At 41.1% G+C, this 20,702-nt stretch overlaps 1 protein-coding gene across 10 annotated transcripts in view; it reads left to right on the top strand.

Annotated features, from left to right (window-relative positions):
• The window catches only part of FBRSL1 (fibrosin like 1), a 792,546-nt gene extending 780,481 nt beyond the window's left edge, over positions 1-12,065 (top strand). For 7 of the 10 annotated variants that reach the window (XM_075321861.1, XM_075321929.1, XM_075321892.1 and 4 more), the window contains 4 exons: positions 5,815-5,898; positions 6,459-6,542; positions 7,246-7,471; positions 10,127-12,065. In XM_075321861.1, the coding sequence (XP_075177976.1) occupies positions 5,815-5,898; positions 6,459-6,542; positions 7,246-7,471; positions 10,127-11,369 (1,637 nt within the window). In that variant the 3' untranslated portion in view covers positions 11,370-12,065. The remainder of the gene's footprint in view (positions 1-5,814; positions 5,899-6,458; positions 6,543-7,245; positions 7,472-10,126) is intronic. The other 3 variants (XM_075321884.1, XM_075321920.1, XM_075321911.1) reach the window with 3 other exon arrangements.
• The last annotated feature ends 8,637 nt before the right edge of the window (positions 12,066-20,702 follow it).

Raw genomic sequence — 20,702 nt, 5'->3', positions numbered from 1 at the left:
TTCTCGTCCTCCGGCTCGATTCTTCAGAACTTCCCCCCCCCCCACCGAGCCGATGCTCTTCTGCAGGCAGAAGGAGTGGTAATCCCTGTTCCTCTTCAGGAACAAGACACGGTTTTTTCCTCCAATCTGATTGGGGTGCCAAAAAAGGGTGGCTCTTTCCGTTCCGTTCTGGACCTAAAACTGCTCACCAAGCACGTGAAGGCCAGGCGGTTCCGGATGTAACCCTCCGCTCCGTCATTGCCTCAATGTCTCAAGGAGATTTCCTAGCATCAATAGACATCAGGATGCTTATCTCCACGTGCCGATTGCTCCAGAGCACCAGCGTTTGCTACGTTTCGTTATTGAAAACGAGCATCTTCAGTTCGTAGCCCTGCTCTTCGGTCTGGCGACAGCCCTACGGGTTTTCACCAAGTTCAGGGCAGCAGTGGGAGCAGTCCTGCACTCTCAGGGTCACTCTGTGATCCTTACTGGGACGATCCACTTGTCAAGGCACCCTCTCAAGAGGCATGCCAACACAGCCTGAACGTGGCGCTGGAGACTCTCCAGAGTTTCGGGTGGATCATCAACTTTTCAAGGTTTTAGGGAGTGTCTCCCTGGCCATTTGCATTGTCTCCTTTTTCCTCCCTTCCTGCATCTGGATTGGGAAAAGGTTGGTCACTCGGCTCCCTTAAAGGACAAGTCGCAGCGCTGTCGGTATTCTTTCAGAAGCGCCTAGTACGACTTCCTCAGGTACGCACGTTCCTGCAGGGGGGTTATCACATTGTCCCTCCGTACAAGAGGCCGTTAGACCCATGGGATCTGAACAGGGTATTAATTGCTCTCCAGGAGCCGCCCTTCGAGCCTCTGAGGGATGTTTCACTTTCTCGACTTTCACAGAAAGTGGCCTTTCTGGTAGCGGTCACGTCTCTTCGGAGAGGGTCCGAACTAGCAGCGCGGTCATCCAAAGCTCCCTTCCTGGTGTTCACCAAGATAAGGTAGTGCTGCGCCCGATCCCAGAGTTTCTCCCTAAGGTGGTATCCCCTTTTTATCACAATCAGGATATCTCCTTACCTTCCTTTTATCCATTTCATCGATATGTAATGGCTTTGCATTGTTGGATCTGGTGTAGAGCACCCAGAATCTACATTCCCGCACGGCGCCCCTGCGCCGCTCGGATGCACTCTTTGTCCTTGTCACTGGTCAGCGCAAGGGGTCGCAGGCTGCAAAATCCACCCTGGCTCGATGGATCAAGGAACCAATCCTTGAAGCCTACCGTTCTACTGGGCTTCCGGTTCCATCAGGGCTGAAGGCCCATTCTACCAGAGCCGTGGGTGCGTCCTGGGCATTACGGCACCAGGCTACGGCTCAGCAGGTGTGCCAGGCGGCTACCTGGTCGAGTCTGCACACCTTCACCAAGCATTTTCAGGTGCATGCCTACGCTTAGGCGGATGCCAGCCTAAGTAGATGAGTCCTGCAGGCGGAGGTTGCCTCCATGTAGGGAAGGGCTGTTTTTACAGTCCAAACTTGAGGTATTCATTTACCCACCCAGGGACAGCTTTTGGACGTCCCAATCGTCTGGGTCTCCCAATGGAGCGCCGAAGAAGAAGGGAATTTTGTTACTTACCGTAAATTCCTTTTCTTCTAGCTCCAATTGGGAGACCCAGCACCCGCCCCTGTTTCCTTCGGGATTTTTGGTTTGTTCGGGTACACATGTTGTTCATGTTGAATGGTTTCAGTTCTCCGATGTTCCTTCGGATTGAATTTGTTTAACCAGTTATTGGCTTTCCTCCTTCTTGCTTTTGCACTAAAACTGATCAGCCCGTGATCCCACGGGGGGTGTATAGCTAGAAGGGGAGGGGCCTTACACTTTTTAGTGTAATGCTTTGTGTGGCCTCCGGAGGCAGTAGCTATACACCCAATCGTCTGGGTCTCCCAATTGGAGCTAGAAGAAAAGGAATTTACGGTAAGTAACAAAATTCCCTTCTTTAGACAACTTTTATGTATGTGTTAACATATTTTGAGAGTTCTAACTTTTCTATTTTTCAGCCAACAGTCAGTAATGTGAGAGTTCAATGCCACATTAATTTTGAGCCTCTGAAATTAGTAGGCTTTGCAGAAAAATGGTAGCAATTCCTAAACACTTCAATTGCATCTTACTTTTATTTAAAGTAAAATATAGTGGCATGCAGAGCCCAACTCACAAAGATTCGGTCACTATCCAAATATTTTTGGACTTAACAGTATTTACTTATTTGAGTACAGTAGGAAGCATTGTTTTGAGTCTTCTGGCTCATATACCTTACACCACTGCTCATTAATACCGAATTAGTACCCAATGTATCTGTGAATTAATTAAAACAAGTATGCCAAGTCCAAGCGTGGTAATTTTTTTTCAACCACAGGTTTTATCACTAAACCACATTGAAACTGCAGCAATATCAAAATGTGTCATGTGGATTGTCACATAGGTTTGGAGCAGATTACAATCTGTTGATTTTCACTGTCAAATTCACCCTTGCAATGCACAAACAGATTCTCACAAGAAATTTCTGATTTAAGGTTGTGCGTGACTTTAAAAGGTAAACAGTCTACATGCGCATGCAAGTCATAGAAAGTTGAATTAAATGATACCTTGATTCCTGCAATCCAAGGTCTTATTGCCGACAAATCTTTGTTTTTCTTATATTCATATGAGATGTTAAGAACTATGGGCCCGAGACTGATCTCCCTGAGAATCTGCCTCCAGAGTTTATTTGAAGGTGGCGATACCAGTGTAAGACATGTAATGACTGACACTTAGCTGTCTGATCTCACTGCAGAGCTGTGTGTAATTATGAGAGCAAACACAGTACAGCTGAGCTAACACAGTACATCAGAAGTGAACTGTGCCTTATTACAAACACATTTGCATCTACATTTATCCTCTCACAGTGCGTCAACTCCATTTCGCAGGCAGTTAGTGTGGGGGAAAGGCAGAGCTGACAGTATAGAGAAGACAACTGCAAATGTGCTTGAAGTGTTTGTAATGATACAGGATTCAACTCTGCTGTACTGTGTTATTTTAATCTGGTGCAAAGCTGCCAGCACGGAGGGGACAACTATAGATGTAAATGTTTGTAATGAAACAAAGTTCACTTCTGCTCTACATTGTGAGCTCTGATCTCACTGCAAAGCTATCTGTTATTATGAGAGCAGGCTGTCAGTCATTATATGTCTTGCACTGTTAACGCTCCCTTTCATTTAAGATGAGCTCTGTAGGCAGATTTTACGGAGATCTATGTCCGGCATATAGATCCTAACAGGTCATTTACATATTAAGAAACATGGCTTACTCTGTAAGAAGACATCAGATCGCAGATATGAAGGTATCATTTTATTCAACTTTCTGTGACCTGCATGCCCATGTATATGACTCCGTAGGGTAGATCCTACTGACAGAGTTCCTTTAATTCCGGTGGCTCTGGTATATCAATGCTTGCAAATCCTGTTTATATCACCTGAAGGGAGTGGCTTTGACCTATATGATATTGGCCTTTTCTCTCATAGAATTATTTCCTAAGCTTTAACTTAAACTTTCACTTCTGTGGTTAGCTACGGTAGAAGAAATACTTTGTAAAATTCCATGGACGGTGATACAACTCTTGCCGAAGGCATGCTGTGTCAACAGAGGAGCAGATTGACTTATCATTAAGACTACGTTGCCACGAGGAGAGCCCACGGAGAGCATAATGTCAGCATTTCAACTTCTGAAATATTCTTTAAACATTCACAGAGCGTGCCAGCTGTCTGCTGGCTGCATAATGGAGGCCTAAATGTTAAAATGCATGGTTGTGTATGGTCACGCTTATTGCAGTCTCTCTGGATAGGGAGACTCTTTACACTGCCACTGCGCCCTGATGGGAAAATATCACGGATATGTGCTTTATTAATATTAGATACGTTTGGGAGAAAGGACATCAGTTTCCTAACAACCATTTGCTATTCACCATTTTTAAAGTCTATTGAAAGTAAAATTGGCAGATTACAGGTAGTAAACGCTGGGCTCCCAATTTAGATAGCAGAGCCGAGGCGTTACAGCATCAATCAGAGAATAACTAAAAATGCCTTCCGCACAGTATCTGTGTCATCCTTCTCTGCTTATCAGACAGGAATGTCACTGCATGAACCATTGCTCTGGCTGAGCTCCCTTGTTACTCACGGGTGCGCCATCTATCTCCAGACTCGCCGTCTGTAAGATGGATGTGCAGCCGCTTGAGAATTGTTCCATTTAATAAGCACAAGACAGCTCTAAGGGCTCTGCTGCCGTCTTCACTTGGAGAAGGCTTATTTTATATATATATTTTTATTTTTTTTACAAGCCGTGAGTGAACAGCGCTTAGAAGCGATCCCTGCACTGAGCAAATCCCCATTATTAACAGTCTGAAATCTTCAGGGAGCAGAATAGCCAGGTTCTGGTGCAAACACTGCTCTCTGAAGTGGAAAATGGTTGTTTAAAGCCTTCACCAGCTCAGTTTGACTTTGTAGAGCTGCTTGTCCTTGACCTAGAAGAAATCATTTTTTCAGACAAAGCTGAGCAGTTCCTGCTTCTGTTCTAAGTGAAAGAATAACACCTAAATATGAAATGCCGTATTCTTCAAAAGCTAGAATCTAACATTTGACTGTTGTATCTGAAAGATAATAGTGTATATGTCTGCGAAAATGTCAGTTCTGGAGGTTTTCCAGGTCTAGACTAAAGGGGCTGCGTTTGCTCCAGAAATAATATTGTTCCTTGTCTGATATTGCAACTCATTCCTATGTGAATAGGGCTGAACTTCAACACCTAAAATGCACCTTCTGTTTTAAACTAATCCTAGATAGCCCACCCTTCGGTCTTTATTGTGAACAGAAATTTTTCCATCCCCCCCCCCCCCTGCCGAGTCTTTTTAACACCTTGACTTTTGGAAGCTCTGGTCCCATAGTTTAGTTTTTTAGGAAACCAAATAAGGGAAAGTATAACGCTAGCCACAGACATGCTTCCATCCATGATGTATTAGTCCGATTATGGCTGTTAATGCTAAGCTCCAGAACAAAACCAGCAGTGTGTAAAGCTTAATTTACTTTAAGATGACTTAAAGTAAAGCCAAGTTAATTTTACCCGGTAAGACCTAAGAATATGCATAAAATGCTGAAGTGCCTGTTATAGCATGCCTAGAGTATACCCAAAAGGCCAATATCAAAGGAAAAGCCTGGGGCAGTCCTGGTGTGCACAGATCAATAACAAAGGGAGCTCCTTCCCAAATTGCGGTTTTAAAGGTTAAACAGCAGGGAATTTTTTTTCTAATGAATTGATCCTGGTTGTTCCCCCTGGTGATCATGAAGAACAAAATAAGGATTTTCATGCTGGTAAAAGCAGTAGGCAGAATGGGTTCTTTCCAGTCTGATACTTTTGTTTTCCCAGAAAATGTGGTGCTGAAAGCTCACTCAAGCTAAATTTAAGGGAAAGGCAGCCTATGACTGTCAGGCCAAAATTAAAAGGGCAGGTTTGTAAAACGAGATTTAGGACATTTGTTCCTTTTGGTTGTTGGTATGGACATATCTCTACCTTGAGATTCTGCGGATTTGTGTCCTGTACGAAGGAGCATTTGGCATACATGAGACTAAAAGGTAAATGGACACCTTCCTCTGCAGACTAGTAGAGTGTCCCATCAACGTTTTGTTAGATGCTTTTGCAATCAATCACAAGTGGTCGTTGTCTGCTGGTACATTCATCAGTACATATAAAATGGCTGGAAATTGACAGCTCAAAGGAATATTAATTTATTGTTGCTGACAGAGGATTATTTTCTTCCCGCCCAGGTCCAACACACCCTGGCGCCACAGCATTTGGACCTTCTCCACACCACAGCAGTTTTCTGCCCACAAGCCATATGGCGGGTAAGTGTAAGTAAATTCCACTCCACAGTTTCACATTATTTCTGCCCGTGCTGTCAGGATGGTGGTATAGTTGATGAAAGGAAGGTGAGAGGACCACAGGGCACTAGAAGACACCCTTCAGCTTCATAACCTTTATTAGGGGAAATCTCATACTTCACTTCCAGGTCATGTCTTTAATTTGCGTGACTTTCACTAATTTTATTTTCCAATAACATAGTGTTGGGCAGAATACATTGTTTTTGGATCCATCTTCAGTGTGGCGTTACTCTGATTATCTGATAATTTCCTAGAGCAATGCCCAAAGCACTGGAGATAATAAAACATTGCATACATCATATTTTATGATCAGACCTGTCAATTTTCTTCTTCACTACTTTTGTCCTATCCCTTCCTTTAAATAAAGGTCTCTTTTAATTGCTGCTAAATTACTAAGCAGCATTGACCGGAGAATCATGAAATACTAAGCCCAAACCCTACTGATAGAGCATAGTGAGAGGGTCAGGAGCGCGTTTCATTCTCTAGTGCTCTTAGATAAACGCCTCTTCAATCCCTGTTTGCCTTTCCAGATCCATTTAGCAGGTCAAGCAGCTTCAGCGGCCTTGGGAACTTAGGCAGCAATGCCTTTGGAGGATTAGCCAGTCATGCTCTAAGTAAGTACTGGCTCAGAGTTTTGCAGTCAATCGTAAATTAGACTGGGTACGTCAGTATAAATCCTTGCATTTTGATTGGTCACCTGCTGTCCCAGGGTAGATGAGTAGTAATCATTTCTGGGTCACTCGGGCGCCTTTCATTTGCATATCCGCTGAAGTGCTGCAAGGCAATTCTAAATGTGCTTTGGTGGCAGTGGTGCTGTGCTTGTGATTTGCATAGTAGTGCAGCCAGAGGAGCATCGACGCTGATTTATAGTGTGCGCATTTCAAGACACAGGGTGTAAGTTTCTGTGAACATCACCTGCTAAGCAGTGCAGGCGATATAAAGTGTGACATTGAAAGCAGCAGTGCCTTTACTTAGCACCATTATCTAGAAAGCAAATCTTCATGGAGGGTGTATTATGTCCACCACTAAAATTTATCTCTGCAGCTCCTTTGTTTCTTCTCTGCATGAGCACAATGCCTTTATAAAGCTCATGTAGGCTCTGTGAAAGCACACATGCGCTGCTCATACTGTACTCTTGTTCTGGATCTTAAAAACCTTCAGACATATTATTACAATTATTGGGATTACACGTTTGAGCACTTTTATGTGGTTTCCAACAGAGCAATTTCCTTGGCACTGCTGCTTTTAGGCCACGCTGTTTAAAGTGATTTTCTTTCTTCCATCATAACGGAGTTTACATTTCCATACTCTTAACAGCTCACAACAGCTTGTTCACTCACAAAGAGAGTCCAACTCTACAAAGCTTCACCAGCCCCCATGAGCCATGGAACCGACTACATCGGACGCCACCATCTTTTCCAACACCACCACAATGGTCGAAGGTCGGAGACACAGAGCGAAGTTCATCTGTGAATAACCATGAGCGAGATAGGGAAGATAAGAGGGAAATCTCGCTCACAAAGGATGAAAGAGACAAAGAAAGGTAAGCTAGTCTTATATATTTGTTTATAAAAGTCCCGTAGCATGTCTTTTACCAGTGTAACATAGACTTTTATTTCAGTTATTTAGTAGCTATTGTTTATGCTACGGGTTCAGGTAACCTCTTCCTGACATATGAGATACAGATACGTCATATGTCCTGTCCCTGACTTGATCTGCGTGCCCATGACGTGTATGTAAGGCACCAATGGGTTGCCAAAACAGCAAAGGATCTAATTAAGGCCTCGTTCTTGTCATGTTCGATTTCCCTGAGAAAGCCAACATTAGCTAGCGTTGATAAGGGACCATGAATTTTGCTATAGCACTGTTATTTTATAGTACAAGCGTTCAGATGCTCGTGAGTTCAACAAATCCAACAAACACTGTAAAAAAAATTTGGTTTTTTTTTTTTAAATATGAAAGATGTTATATTATATAAATATATCTATCTCAAGTCGCCCCCTTTTGCCCCCATTAAAATAATAAAAAAAAGAACACATTTGGTATCAATGCGTTTGTAACACTGATCTATCAAAATATAAAATAAAGTAACACTATCGGTAAATGGCATGATGGGAAAAAAATCAAAACCTCACAATTAAATTTTTTTGGCCACAGCAAGAGGTGATCAAACATTTGTATCTACCCCCAAATCGTATCAGTAAAAACGTCAGCTCAGGGTGCAAAAAATAAGGCCTCAGACAGCCCCTTTATCCCAAACATTGAAAGCATTACGGGTCTCTGAAAATACTGCCACAAGCTAAAAATTTATTTTATTTTTAAAAATTTCCAAGTTGGTTTTAATAACTTAAAATAAACCCTTCACCCACCACATTGAGATTTTTTGTTTTTGTACTTTAGTTTTTTTTTTCATCTCTTTCTGCCAAGAGCCATAACTTTTTTTTATTTTTCCTTCAAGGAAGCAGTGTGAAGACTTTTTTTTTCTTTTTTTTGCGGTACGAGTTGTACTTTTAAATTACACAGTTCATTTTGCCATATAGCATACTTGAAAACGAGAAAAATATTCCCAGTGCGGTGAAATTCCACAATTCTTTTTATTTTTTTGGGCAGTATGATTCGCCAGGTCAGTAAGAGGACGTATAAAGTAATCGTGAAAAAATTCAGAAGTTTGTAAATAAATGAATACAAATCTATTTTTCCCCTCTTCGGAGAACTGTAACATTTTTATTTTTGGAATTTGAGGCTAAAGTGATGGCTTATTTTGTGCACCCTGAGCTGATATTTCTACTCTTAAAATTTTGGGGATAGTTATGTTTTGATCGCCTCTTGTATTTTATTGTAACATTGCAGCTGAGAAAAAAACCTAATTCTAGCCTTCTGATTTTTTTGGGGGTTTTTTTTGTTACGATTTATCGATTGGATTTATTTATATTATATTTTGATATATCAGACATTTCTGATCACAGCGATACCCAATAGGTGTATTTTTTTTTTTTTATTTATTCAATACGGAAAAGGGTGATGATTTTAACTTTTTTCCCTTTTTATATTTTTTTTATTTTATTTTTTTAAACTTTTTATTATAACTAGTAGTCCCTTCAGGGACCTTGAAGCTGTGGTTGTCTGATCGCTTCTGCGTTACAGAGCAGGGCATCAGCACCGCTCTGTACAGCAGAAATCACGATCTCCTATGAACGTCGGCTCACAGACTGCGTTCACAGGAAGATAGTCATGACAGACACATGACTATCCATTTCCTGCTAATGGAAGCAGGGAAATGGCTCATTCCCTGCCAGTGCGTGTTAACTCCCATTGCCAGAGATTGACAGCGATATTTAACTGGTTAACAGCCACAAGCGGCTCTCCAATCCACCCGTGACTGTAAGAGGAATATTTCGGCTGATCAGATCAGCCAAAGTGTGCAGGGACAGATGCAGGCTCCGCGTGCGAGCCCGATGCAAAGCAGGGGACATAACCTAGGATGTACCAGTACACCAAAGGTCATGAAGAGGGTTAAATAAAAAAAAAAACATCCGTGATTAGTATGTGCGTAATCCTACTGACCTGGAGAATCATATTGTCAGGTCAGTTTAGTTAAAATGGTAAATAATAAACAATTGTGGAATTGGAAATATTAAAAAGTTATAGCTCTTGGAAGCAGTGAAAAAAAAAATAGCAAATGTAAAAAAAAAAATGGAAATTTGCCTCGGCAGGAAGGGATTAGTTAATCTAATAAATGTCATGGTTCATAGGATTATTTGAAACAAAGTTTTTCAATAATTGTCTCTTAGCAGATCACAGATTGCACAGCAAAATGTAAATCACTGTGCTTGGGGCATGGATGTGCTTGGGGCATGGACAGTGTTTCCATATGCATCACCACCTGCTGTACTCTGGCTTTCAGTATTTCTTTCTTTTTTTGCTAATTATCCGGAATATGAAGTACCAGGAGACAAACATGCACATGCTAACCGGTCTCCTGCTCTTGTAGAGGAAAGCATGTAGCAAAATACATATACTGTATGTGTGCAGGGTGCTAATACTACAAATGTTACATTTGAGGATCAGTCAGTTACTTAAATGCCATTTTGTGTGTGTGTGTGTGTGTGTGTGTGTGTGTGTGTGTGTGTGTGTGTGTGTGTGTGTCTTGACTAATGAAATTTGGTATTAATCATTTTGTCTTTTTTGTTTCACTTAGGGACATCTTGGATAAGAGCAGACATCATTCTAACAGATCTTCTCCAGCCTCTGCCCCAGTTAGCCACCAAATAAGTAACCTCATCCGCAGCAATAGCCAGACACCCAGTGATTCCCTGAGACAAGGCGGTCTAGGGGACAGATCCAAAGATATTGATCGGGATAGTGTAGATCGGCTACGAGACGTTCCATCTGGAGAGCACAAGATCAAGGAAAGTCGTTCACCAGTAAAGGAAACTTCAATTCATGACAAAAGGACGATGGAAGATGGCAATAAACCAGTTATACAATCAGTATCACCTTATGGTAAACCAATCCTAAGTGAAAGTTTAAAACTGAGTAGCTTGGGGAAAGACACTGAAAGGAAGCCTGATCTGCCAGCAGATCTCCAGAAGATAAAAAGTGATGTCAAGGTCAAGGAGGAACGCAAGGAGGATTCAGATGTGTTAGTAGTTGGTTCAGAGCCTCCTCATCCAGTCAGGACAATAGAACATCAGCCACCTCATCCTTCAGCTTCCCTGCATGGGTTATCTTTGCACCATTCAATGGCGGCCTCTATGCCTATCCCAATGAGTAGTGTCCACCAAATGAACAACTTGAATATGATGGACCGCAGTAGGGTTATGACCCCACTTATGGGTATGAGTCCCCTTACTGGAAGAGAGAGGCTTCCACATGCAAGTTTTGCCTGGGACCCTGTAAGAGATCAATTACGGGATGCTTATCGCACCCTGGACTTGCAACGGAGAATGGATTTCCACTTACGTGCTGACAGCATGCACAGATACCCAGGAACAGCTGCTGCCAGCTTTTATGATCATGAAAGATCGTATCGAGATCGTGAACCTCATGACTATAGCCATGAACAGCTTTTAGAGGCAAGGAGAGAACAAGAACGGTTACGTCATGCAGATGAGCGAGAGCGACTGCACCTAAGGGAAGAGATAGAAAGGGCACGAATGCACCACATGCACCCCTCTCCACTGGAGAGCCATCTGGCACATATGCCCTCCTTCATGCCACATTTAAGCAGTGTACCCTATCCTAGACTCAGTCCTTCAAGCGCCATGCACAATGGGATCCTTAACCGGACCCCTCCCACAGCAGCACTAAGTGCACCTCCACCCTTGGTGCCTGCCAGCAACACAAGGCCCGCCTCTCCCCGAAGGACTAATCCCCTCACAAGTTCAGACACACGGGACTTCTCACCTTCCAGAAACCCTAAAGAGGTTGAGGCTCGATAGTCTGCTCCTTAAGAAAGGAGAAAAAAGGACCCACAGGAATCAAATACCATGAATTTTAAACTTGTATATAAAATCTTTTACGAAAAGTGCACTGCTCTAAACCTTCTTTTTTTCTTCTCCTGTTTTGTAAATGTAAATTTGTAGGCTAAGCACACTTTTTTTTCTTTAGCCAGGGAGGACATTTCAGGGGTGATAAATGTTCCAACTTGGAAACCAAGTGTTCCACTCTAAAGGTCTCTGGTCATGTGACTTTTTTTTGACTTGGGAGGCTCAGTAGCTTGTGGGACGGATTTAGTGAGGGAAGGGACTTTTTAAATGGATTTTTGTAGTTTTTACAGTATTTTGTTTTTCGCTACGGTGTTCCTAGTCTCCTCCGAGAAAAAAAACACACAAAAAAATATTCTTTAATTTTATATTAGTTGCATTTTGCCTCCCGTGAGGGAGAAAAAAAAAGTAAATCTGTCCTTTTCATGAAATTACATAAGGGTTTTTCCCCCCTTCACTATAGGAGGTGTCTTTGAAACACAGCAATGCATATTTATACCTATGATATGTTAAAGATACCTCCAGCACTGAAGGGTCATAATGAATTACTATGTTTTTCCTTATTCTACAGCTAACAGATCAACAATCTTACTATGATTTTGAACAGAAATCACAGATCTATTATTAAAATAATAAGATTAATGTACAAAACAGTTGCTTTTTTTGCCTTATTTTATCATAAATTTTTAATGTTATTTTTTGCTGTTTTTTTTTCTGGAAAAAAATTCAAAGATTCTTGCAGGATTGTATATATTCATTTATTATGTTATTACGCCTCATATGAATTGGATCCACCACAGACTTTGTGACATCCAAACGCGAACAGAATACACGGATTTCAAGGATCACACTCGCAGCTTCATTTACACCTCGTCATGTTACTATGCAATCAATGTGAGGCGGGTCCTGGAAGAGGGAATTTTATTATCTCTCTCAATTTTGCCCTTCTACCCCCCTGTATCTTGGCCATCAAATACCCACCACTACTATACAAAAAAAATATAAAGAGCACTTGTTGACTTGGAACACTGGATGAACCAAAATGCATCGAGTTGAGTTGGCCGAGAGGGCAGTGAAAAGACTTACGCAACTTCTTCCCTTGCCATCATTATTGGAATGGTGGCAAGTAGCTTCCACCTCTAATTGCCGCCTCAGCCGGGCCAGCGAATGGACCTGATTTTATTTTCCTGTGAACCCTTTGTGCTTTAATCCTGTGCAGTGTTTTCATTGAAATCTGTATACAAGAGCGGTAGATTCTTAGGAGTGCACAAAAGCAAATATATATAAATATATCTATAATATCTATATATATAAAATGGTGGAAAGAAAAATGTTAAAAATGAGCAGCAATCTTTTGGTCCCCTTTATTTTTTATTTTCTACAAACATGATCCTGCTGTTTGGATACTCTGTCTCTCGTTTCACTCTGTTTAACACTTATTTTTGTTTTTATTTATTCTTCAATGTTATAGTAGGATAACAATTGTTATAGTTTTACTCTAACATTCAGATTTAAAGGGGTTGTCCACTACTGTTACATTGATGGCCTGTTCTTCAGATAGGTCATCAATGTTTGATTGGCCTGGGTCTGACACCCCGCACCCCCCCCCGATTAGCTCTTTTCGGTCCCGATGGCGACAGCAGGCAGCTGGAAATGCTCAATTTCGGCGACGCTCTGTGTACTATTAGTGGCCGTGGCTGGGCACTGAACATCCGCCTACCATTTCATTCAATTGGAGGAGGATATGTAGACTGCGGCTGCTATCAGAAGATGGAGCAGCGCCGGAAATGAGCATTTCTGGCTGTTGCCATCAGGACCGAGAACAGCTAAAACAGCTAATTGGTGGAGGTGCAGAATGTGGGACGCTGGCCAATCAGACATTGATGACCTATCCTAAGGATTAGCCATCAATGTAAAAGTAGTAAACAACCCCTTTAACTTCCACTGTAGAGTGAGATTTCCACAGTAGATACTGGCCCACATGGGTTCTATTAGTCAACCCTAGATGAAACCTTTACGTTTAGGTTCACTTCCAGTTGACCCATATTAAGGTCTCATTCAGGTGTCTATGTTGCACGTATGTGCTCTATCTTTTTAGTCACAGTAATCGATAGTCCAGCGCACTCTCAAAAGGAACTCCAACATTTCGGAGCCAAGGATTGTGCTGTTCAAAGGTAGTAGATAAGCAAACAAGGCAAAATTCCAGCTCTACAGTGTGCAGAAAAAATTATTTCAAAGAAAATCTAAGTGTTAAAATTCAGACATCAAATGTCATGTACAAAAAGAATGTAGACCTATGTCCTTCAGATGAGAACCATCCTTTTTCATGATTAAGGATTTTTCTCATCTGAAACGCGTGATCTACATGGGGGTTTTTTTGTGGATCTTTTTGTAGAAGCTTTCTGCACACTATATAGAGCTGGAATTGCGCCTTGTTTGCTATGTTTTTTTTGCGTATACAGCACGTACCCATTATAATCTATGGTGCTTTTCACGGACCATGTAAATGCGCAAAATACACAGACGTGTGGTTTTTTTTTTCCAACAGCACGGATAACGAGTCAATACAAGTCTATGGGACCCTAAAAAACACATACAGCACACAGATGGCATCTGTGCTGTACGTGATTAACATTGAAAAGTATGGGAGATGCTTTGTAAGTTATTTATCCATCTGTGAAAAACACTGAAGGTAAAAACACTCGGATTTCACTCTGATGCAAAACACTAATGACACCGGTACCATTTTTTTTCATATACCAGTTTTAAATACAGACGTGTGAATGAGGCCTGATATAGTACAAAACGTCTATCAGGAGTTCTCCCTACAATAGTGAACGCTCCCATACTAAATGAAGGAGGCATTCCTGGCAGCCTATCATACCACATACACAAATTTTGTTTCTCATATTTTGTTTTATGAGCTGGAGAGATCGGTTGAAAGCTAACCGTAATAAGAGGATTATTTATGGTACTACTAATTGTAGCAAACAACCTTGATTTTTGCCATAGCATTTACCGTCGTTTTTGATGACAACATTTTTTGGGAGGTGAACATGCTGGCATTTAACACTGGGCAGCTTCAATTTTCTTTACATTTCTTGAGGACCTTTCACCAAATGTTTCATGTTAAACTGGAAATGGGATGTAATTTTGGCAGTAGAGCGGAATTCAACTTTTTTTTTTTTTTTATTTCGCGTCTATGTTGCAACGATTTTAGCCATCAATTATTTGGCACCTAATGATAAAACTTTAGTTAAGTCCAAATGATGCTTGTTCTCACTAGGGGCGTGTATTACAATCATGAGTAGGCAGCAACGTACAATGCAGTAGGACCTGTGATGTCACATGATCACAATGCACAGAGCCTGCCAGACAGTGTGTGTAGTCTAACTATGCCTTCACTATACATTACACAGAATTGTGTAGCTATTACTTGTAAATTAAAAGATCAAAATTGTAACATTGGTGCATATGAAAGTCTATTCTGTACTCTGCATAAAAGTGGTAGAAATGAAAGGTACAGAGCAATGTAGAGTGCACTGATGGCAGGGGCTATATGAGCAAATATTCAGTGACGTAATTTTGCATTAGACTCAGTTACAGAATGATGAGATTCTGCAGCAGCTGAGGTGATGTGATATGAAGCAGCTGTGGTTTGTTTTATGAAGTTCTGCAGCAACTGTGGTGTATACTGTGATGGTCAGCAGCTGTGGTGATCATTATGAAAGGTGTGTCATCCGTACTCTATTCTCCCAGCCTTTTCTAGTCCTGCAGTAAGTTAGGACTTGGACTGAATGTTGCCCCATGCAAAAATGCCTGTTGGTGCTCAACACTGTTGTTTGTTTACTCAGGTTCCCAAATACACATGCATGGGCAGGAGGCTTTTTATATATATATATATATATATATATATATATATATATATATATATATTACATAATTACATAATTTCGTAGATCATACTCAGCCAGCAATGCATGGACCATGAAGTCCTGATGTGTGAATCTGTCCTTACTGCCTTGAAATGACCCCTCCCACATGTATTGTGCTATAAACTACTGCAAATCAGTACCTCAAATGTTATCAAAACATCTGAACTCCCCCTTAAAGGGGAATCCCATCTCTTGTAATAATGACATATTAATACGATATGCCAAAAATACATAGTTTTTGGAATGCATCAATGAAAACGCATCTAACTCAAGAACAGGATCATCTACTTTTCATGAAAATTCCTTTTGAGATAATTTTGCCATTTAGTTTGATCATGTTTTTGTTCCCAGCAGCATCATGGCCCCATTTATTTGTGGGTTTGTTTGTTTGTTTTTTTTGGGGGGGGGAGCAGCGCATCCCACCTAATATACATTTGGGGCATGTCACACTGCTGCTCATGGATTGTATGCGGTAATTATCTGGTGTGGTGCTGCAATACCATTTACAGAACTTGTGGACAGATGTTATTGACCCAAACAGATGGTATTGCAGCACCACATACAGAATATGTGGATACTTGTGCTGCTTTTCAAACAAGCGTCAATCCAAAATAAACCCAAGAAGTTTTCAACAACTTCTACCAACAATTTAAAAGAAAATTTCTACATGAAATCCTCTGTCATGTGAATATTGGTGCAGATTTGCAATTGGTTATTTTCCTGTATTAAGAAAAGCAGAAAATGGCATTGATACTGAGATCAACAAAAAAAAAAAAGTATAATACACACTTCAGCTGCTGCAGATCCTCAATACACACGAGCTGCTGCAGGACCACATAATACACACCTCTGGCTGTCGGACCTCATAATACACCTCAGCTGCTGCAGAACTTCCTAATAATGTAACAGTCCACTACACAATGTCACTGAATGTATGTTTGCTCATATAACCCCTGCCCACCACAGTGCACTCTACACAGAAATGTTCCTTTCATTTAATTTCTATCAATCATTTTTCTAGGTGGGGGGGGGGGGGGGGACAAAAATGTTTTATTCTGCTATGCAACTACTTTTATATCCAGTGTCTAAATGGTAATGGTCATACTCAAGTTGTTAAATGGAATGAAACTAAGAAAATTGAAGCAGCACTCCTTAAAATGTAATGCACAAAATATCTATAAACATAAAAACATATCCATTCCAAATCCTCCGATATTTTCCTGGAGTCGTTAAGTACATTCGAGAAATGGGACAATTTACAGAAAAAAGAGAACTAAAATCCTATTTTCAACCAGAAAACCCTAGGCCTAATTCCTCATTTATGATTTAATGAAGTAACTTCTCTTTTTTGGCTTGTATTTGATGTGTGCGGTTCTTGAATTTGGCGCAAAATCAAAAGTATCTTTATTTTTGTCTTTGACCAGTTGTTGCAACCAACACTTTAGCACCAAAAGTCACAGAACCTTTAAAAAAAATTGCACCAAATTGAGAATGCCCCTGGAAATGTTCACTCAGGATGGGGGACTGGAGTGAGATCGCCTTTAGAGACTGTCTAAAACATCTGTGTAAGCAGAGTTGTAGAGAAAAATATAAAGTCTTAAAAACAGTCTCAAAACGTATAGCGAATAAGGCACAAATACTGAAGCTACTAAAACAAAAGTAAATTACTGCAGAAAACTGAAACTGCAATGATTAAATAGGCTGAGTGCACACGATCCGGTTTTTCAGCGTTCTGGACGCAGTGTGTTTTCTGTGTCCAAAATGCTGCATTATACAGTAGAAGCACAATGGATGGATTTATAGAAATCCCATGTTCACTGTGCTTCTTTTCTCTGCAGCGGAAACTGACCTGCGGCACGGCTTTCCGAGAAGCAACCAGTCAATTTATGCTGTGGAGACGCGAGTGTTCTCCACAGGCAGGAGAGCGCGAAAGACCGCAGCGGCCCGAACCCTGATCATGGGCAGCTACGGTCTCCTATAGAGAACACTCACGGCCCCACAGGACAGGACGTGCTGTTTCCAGAACGCAGCGTGTCTGGATCGTGTGTACCCACCCTTAGGGCCTAAATGCTGATGATATCTGTTTACGTTTTAGAGATTACATTTTTCAGTATAAACTGCAAAAAATGGCTCTCAAAATTTTTTCATTGTATGGAAAATAGTGGAAGTGTAGTTTTGGATACACCGTTTTGTATAGTTTGCAGTTTTGTACAGAAGATACCATGGTATAAATATTCTAAAGAATCTCAGCTGGCAGAATATTCACATTTATGAAAACTATCGGAGAGAAATGGTGATGTAGCACATAATACTTTAGACTAAATCCACTTGAAAATATTCTAACCTGCATTGGAAAAGTAAAAGCTGGAATTTAATTGGTTGCTGTGGGCAATACTTACTGTATTTTGTCTCCACTATTGTTCGGAAATGACTCGTATTCTTAATCAAACAAACTGCACTAGCATTATAGGCTTATGGAATACCTGCCATTTTATCCTGACATGGCTGTTTCAGTGATATAGTACTTGCATTTCCAAAATAATAACTATACTTGAGAACCTTTCCAGCGCTGTCAAATTCTTCTGTTAATGCTCCTGGAATAAATTGACAACTGGGCGTCAGCATTCAATTTGTCATCTGTCTAAAAGCACACAATCGGTGATGATTTCAGACCAGAGACAGAATGGTAAAACCCAGTTGCCTGTTATTCTTTCTGGAAATGTCCTAAGGAAAGATGCTCTGTATTTTATTATATGGAGAATGAAAGTATTAAAGCAGTCATGTCAGGAGCAGTGGCAGGTCCCCTTTAAGAACAGGTTTACACTAACCTCTGTTCTTAAACAAAAACTTCCATCACATGCACCAGACAAGCTGTTGTAGTCGTAGTTTACTTGGTTTTACAGAACTGTCTGCAATTTCAAGCTGATGGAATCAAATACACAAGAGCATTCTGCTGGTTGTTATTGAAAGCTCGATGATTGTCTGCAGACAATCTCCCATTTTTCCACAGCAAAGAATATAGCAAGAAAAAAAAACTGCATTCATAAACTGTAAAGCAAAGTGAGCTTGACTTGATGCATTAAAATGTTCAGCTATTCCTGTGCTTATTGACAGTTGTTTAATACTCTGTATAAAGAGAGACTGCATTTCTTTTACTCACATGCTGTAATGGTATTTCATATATTGGCTCCCTGACTTTGATGCAAGCCCAGGAGTTAAACCAGCATCTTTGCCAGAAGATGATGGCCGTTTTATTCAGTCATCATCTGCTTATAACAGCTGCGAGTGAAGAGGAGCTTCACCCATGACTGTTTAACCTCAAATCTGATAGTGGCATGCCATGGCAGCTATGAGTGTGCTGAAGATCCCCTGTAAGTGTCATGACAGTGCTCCTACGAAAACCAGCCCATGCCTTGCATTGATAGGAGACCGTGATTTTGCTATACACAGTAGTACCGTGGTTTTTCTATGTATAGTACAAGCGATCAGATGACAACTATGACAGGTTCTAGTCCCTGGCATTAAATGTTTTTTTTTTTTTTTAAAAAAAACAAAACTTTGAATCACTCTTTTCCCCCAATAAAAGTACAGAGATAAAAAAAAATACACATGGTATCTTCACATTTGTAAAAGTCTGCTCTATCAAAATGTAAAATTAATAGTTTTTTCAACTGCCGCAACGTTACAGAAAAATGCAACATAAGGCAGTCAAAATGTCATTTAGCCCCAAATTGTATCCATAAGAACATCAGCTGAAGGTGCAAAAAACAAGCTTTCACACCGCTCCCAATGACAAAAACTGTGAATACATTCCAGGTGTTAGAAGCTCATGATACGAGCAAAATATATATATATATATATATATATATATATATATATATATATATATATATATATATATATATATTATTTTTTTTTTTTAACTAATATGTAGTGATGGGCGAGTGTGCTCAGTACTTGATCGAGGTGCTTGGGACTCTCGATACTTAATTGCGTATTCTTGTACTGGGTGCCATGCTAGAGTCCTTTTGGTTATTTTTCAGCCACTAAGCATGCAGGGATTGCCTGCCAATCATGGTAATGCCGTAGCCATGTTGCCTATTGGCATTATTGTGGTCAGCCGCATAGTGTCATCGGGTCTATAGAAGACCCAGAGACACCATGCTTGCTGCACTGTTCCCGGAAATAATGCAGGTACTACGGAGAAATTCTACTGGAGAAGGGACACCGTGTTACAGCGTGACTATCCGCTAGTGCAACAGTACTTTTCAGGGCTGATTTGAAATTATTCTATTCTCTAATAATACCACTCATATTCTGCATTTAGTGTAGGGTGAGCTTCTGGAGATAGGATAGTGTATTACAGGACTGTAGGCAGGGATTCTAGCCTTATAGACTAGGCTGCTGCTTGCTAACAAAAAAAAAAAATCTATTTTCTAATAATACCGTTCTTAATTTGCAATTAGGGTCGTGTTACATTCTAGAGTAGGGATTGTGTATTACGGGCCTGTAGGCACGGATTCTAGCCTTTCAGGCAGAGTTCCTGCTATCTAAAAAAAAAAAATTCTATTCTCTAATAATACTGCACTTAGTTTTCAGTTAGTATTGTGAAATTTTGGAGTAAGGATCGTGTATTTCAGGCCTGTAGGCAGAGATTGTAGCCTTACAGACCAGGCTGCTGCTAGCTAAAAAAAAATATATATTCTTTTCCCTAATAATACTGCTCTTAGCTGCTTACATAATGCCTGCAGTAAGGGACGTGGAAGTGGACATACCACTGATGGTGATACATGCAGAGACCGTCGCTGAGAGTCAGGGCACACTGGACCTACTGTGGGAGCACAACAAACACATCATCTTGACCTAGCTTTCTGTCTAAAGCCCCCATCACACACAGCGAGATCTCTGAAACGTCACAGGTTTTGTGACGTATCAGCGACCTCGCTAGTAATATCGCTGTGTGTGAAAAGCGGCAGCGAGCGGGCCCCTGCTGCGAGGTCGCTGATCGTGACAAAACCATCAGGACCATTTTTTGCTCATTGGTCTCCCGCTGTGCAGCACGCATCGGCATGTTTGACGGCGGGAGACCAATGAGCGCCCAGCGTCGGACTGGCTACTGGAGGAATCTCCAGTAATCCCAGGCCTGGATTCAGTTACCTGCATTGCACTCCGGAGCTCTCACCTGAGCTCCAGAGTGCAGCCTAGACTGTACCGCGAGTGCCAAGTGATTGATTCCCCGGCGATTGCGGTTTAGTTCATAACAGCTGAAGACATTCCGGGCTGATCTCCGGTTCTCTCACCTGAACTCCGGAGAGCAGCCCGGCCTGTCACCAGCTGTTATGAACTGAACCGC

Source organism: Anomaloglossus baeobatrachus, chromosome 1 (genome assembly GCF_048569485.1).
Source record: "Anomaloglossus baeobatrachus isolate aAnoBae1 chromosome 1, aAnoBae1.hap1, whole genome shotgun sequence".
NCBI classification, from domain to species: domain Eukaryota; kingdom Metazoa; phylum Chordata; class Amphibia; order Anura; family Aromobatidae; genus Anomaloglossus; species Anomaloglossus baeobatrachus.
This window is presented reverse-complemented; position numbering and strand designations above follow the sequence as displayed.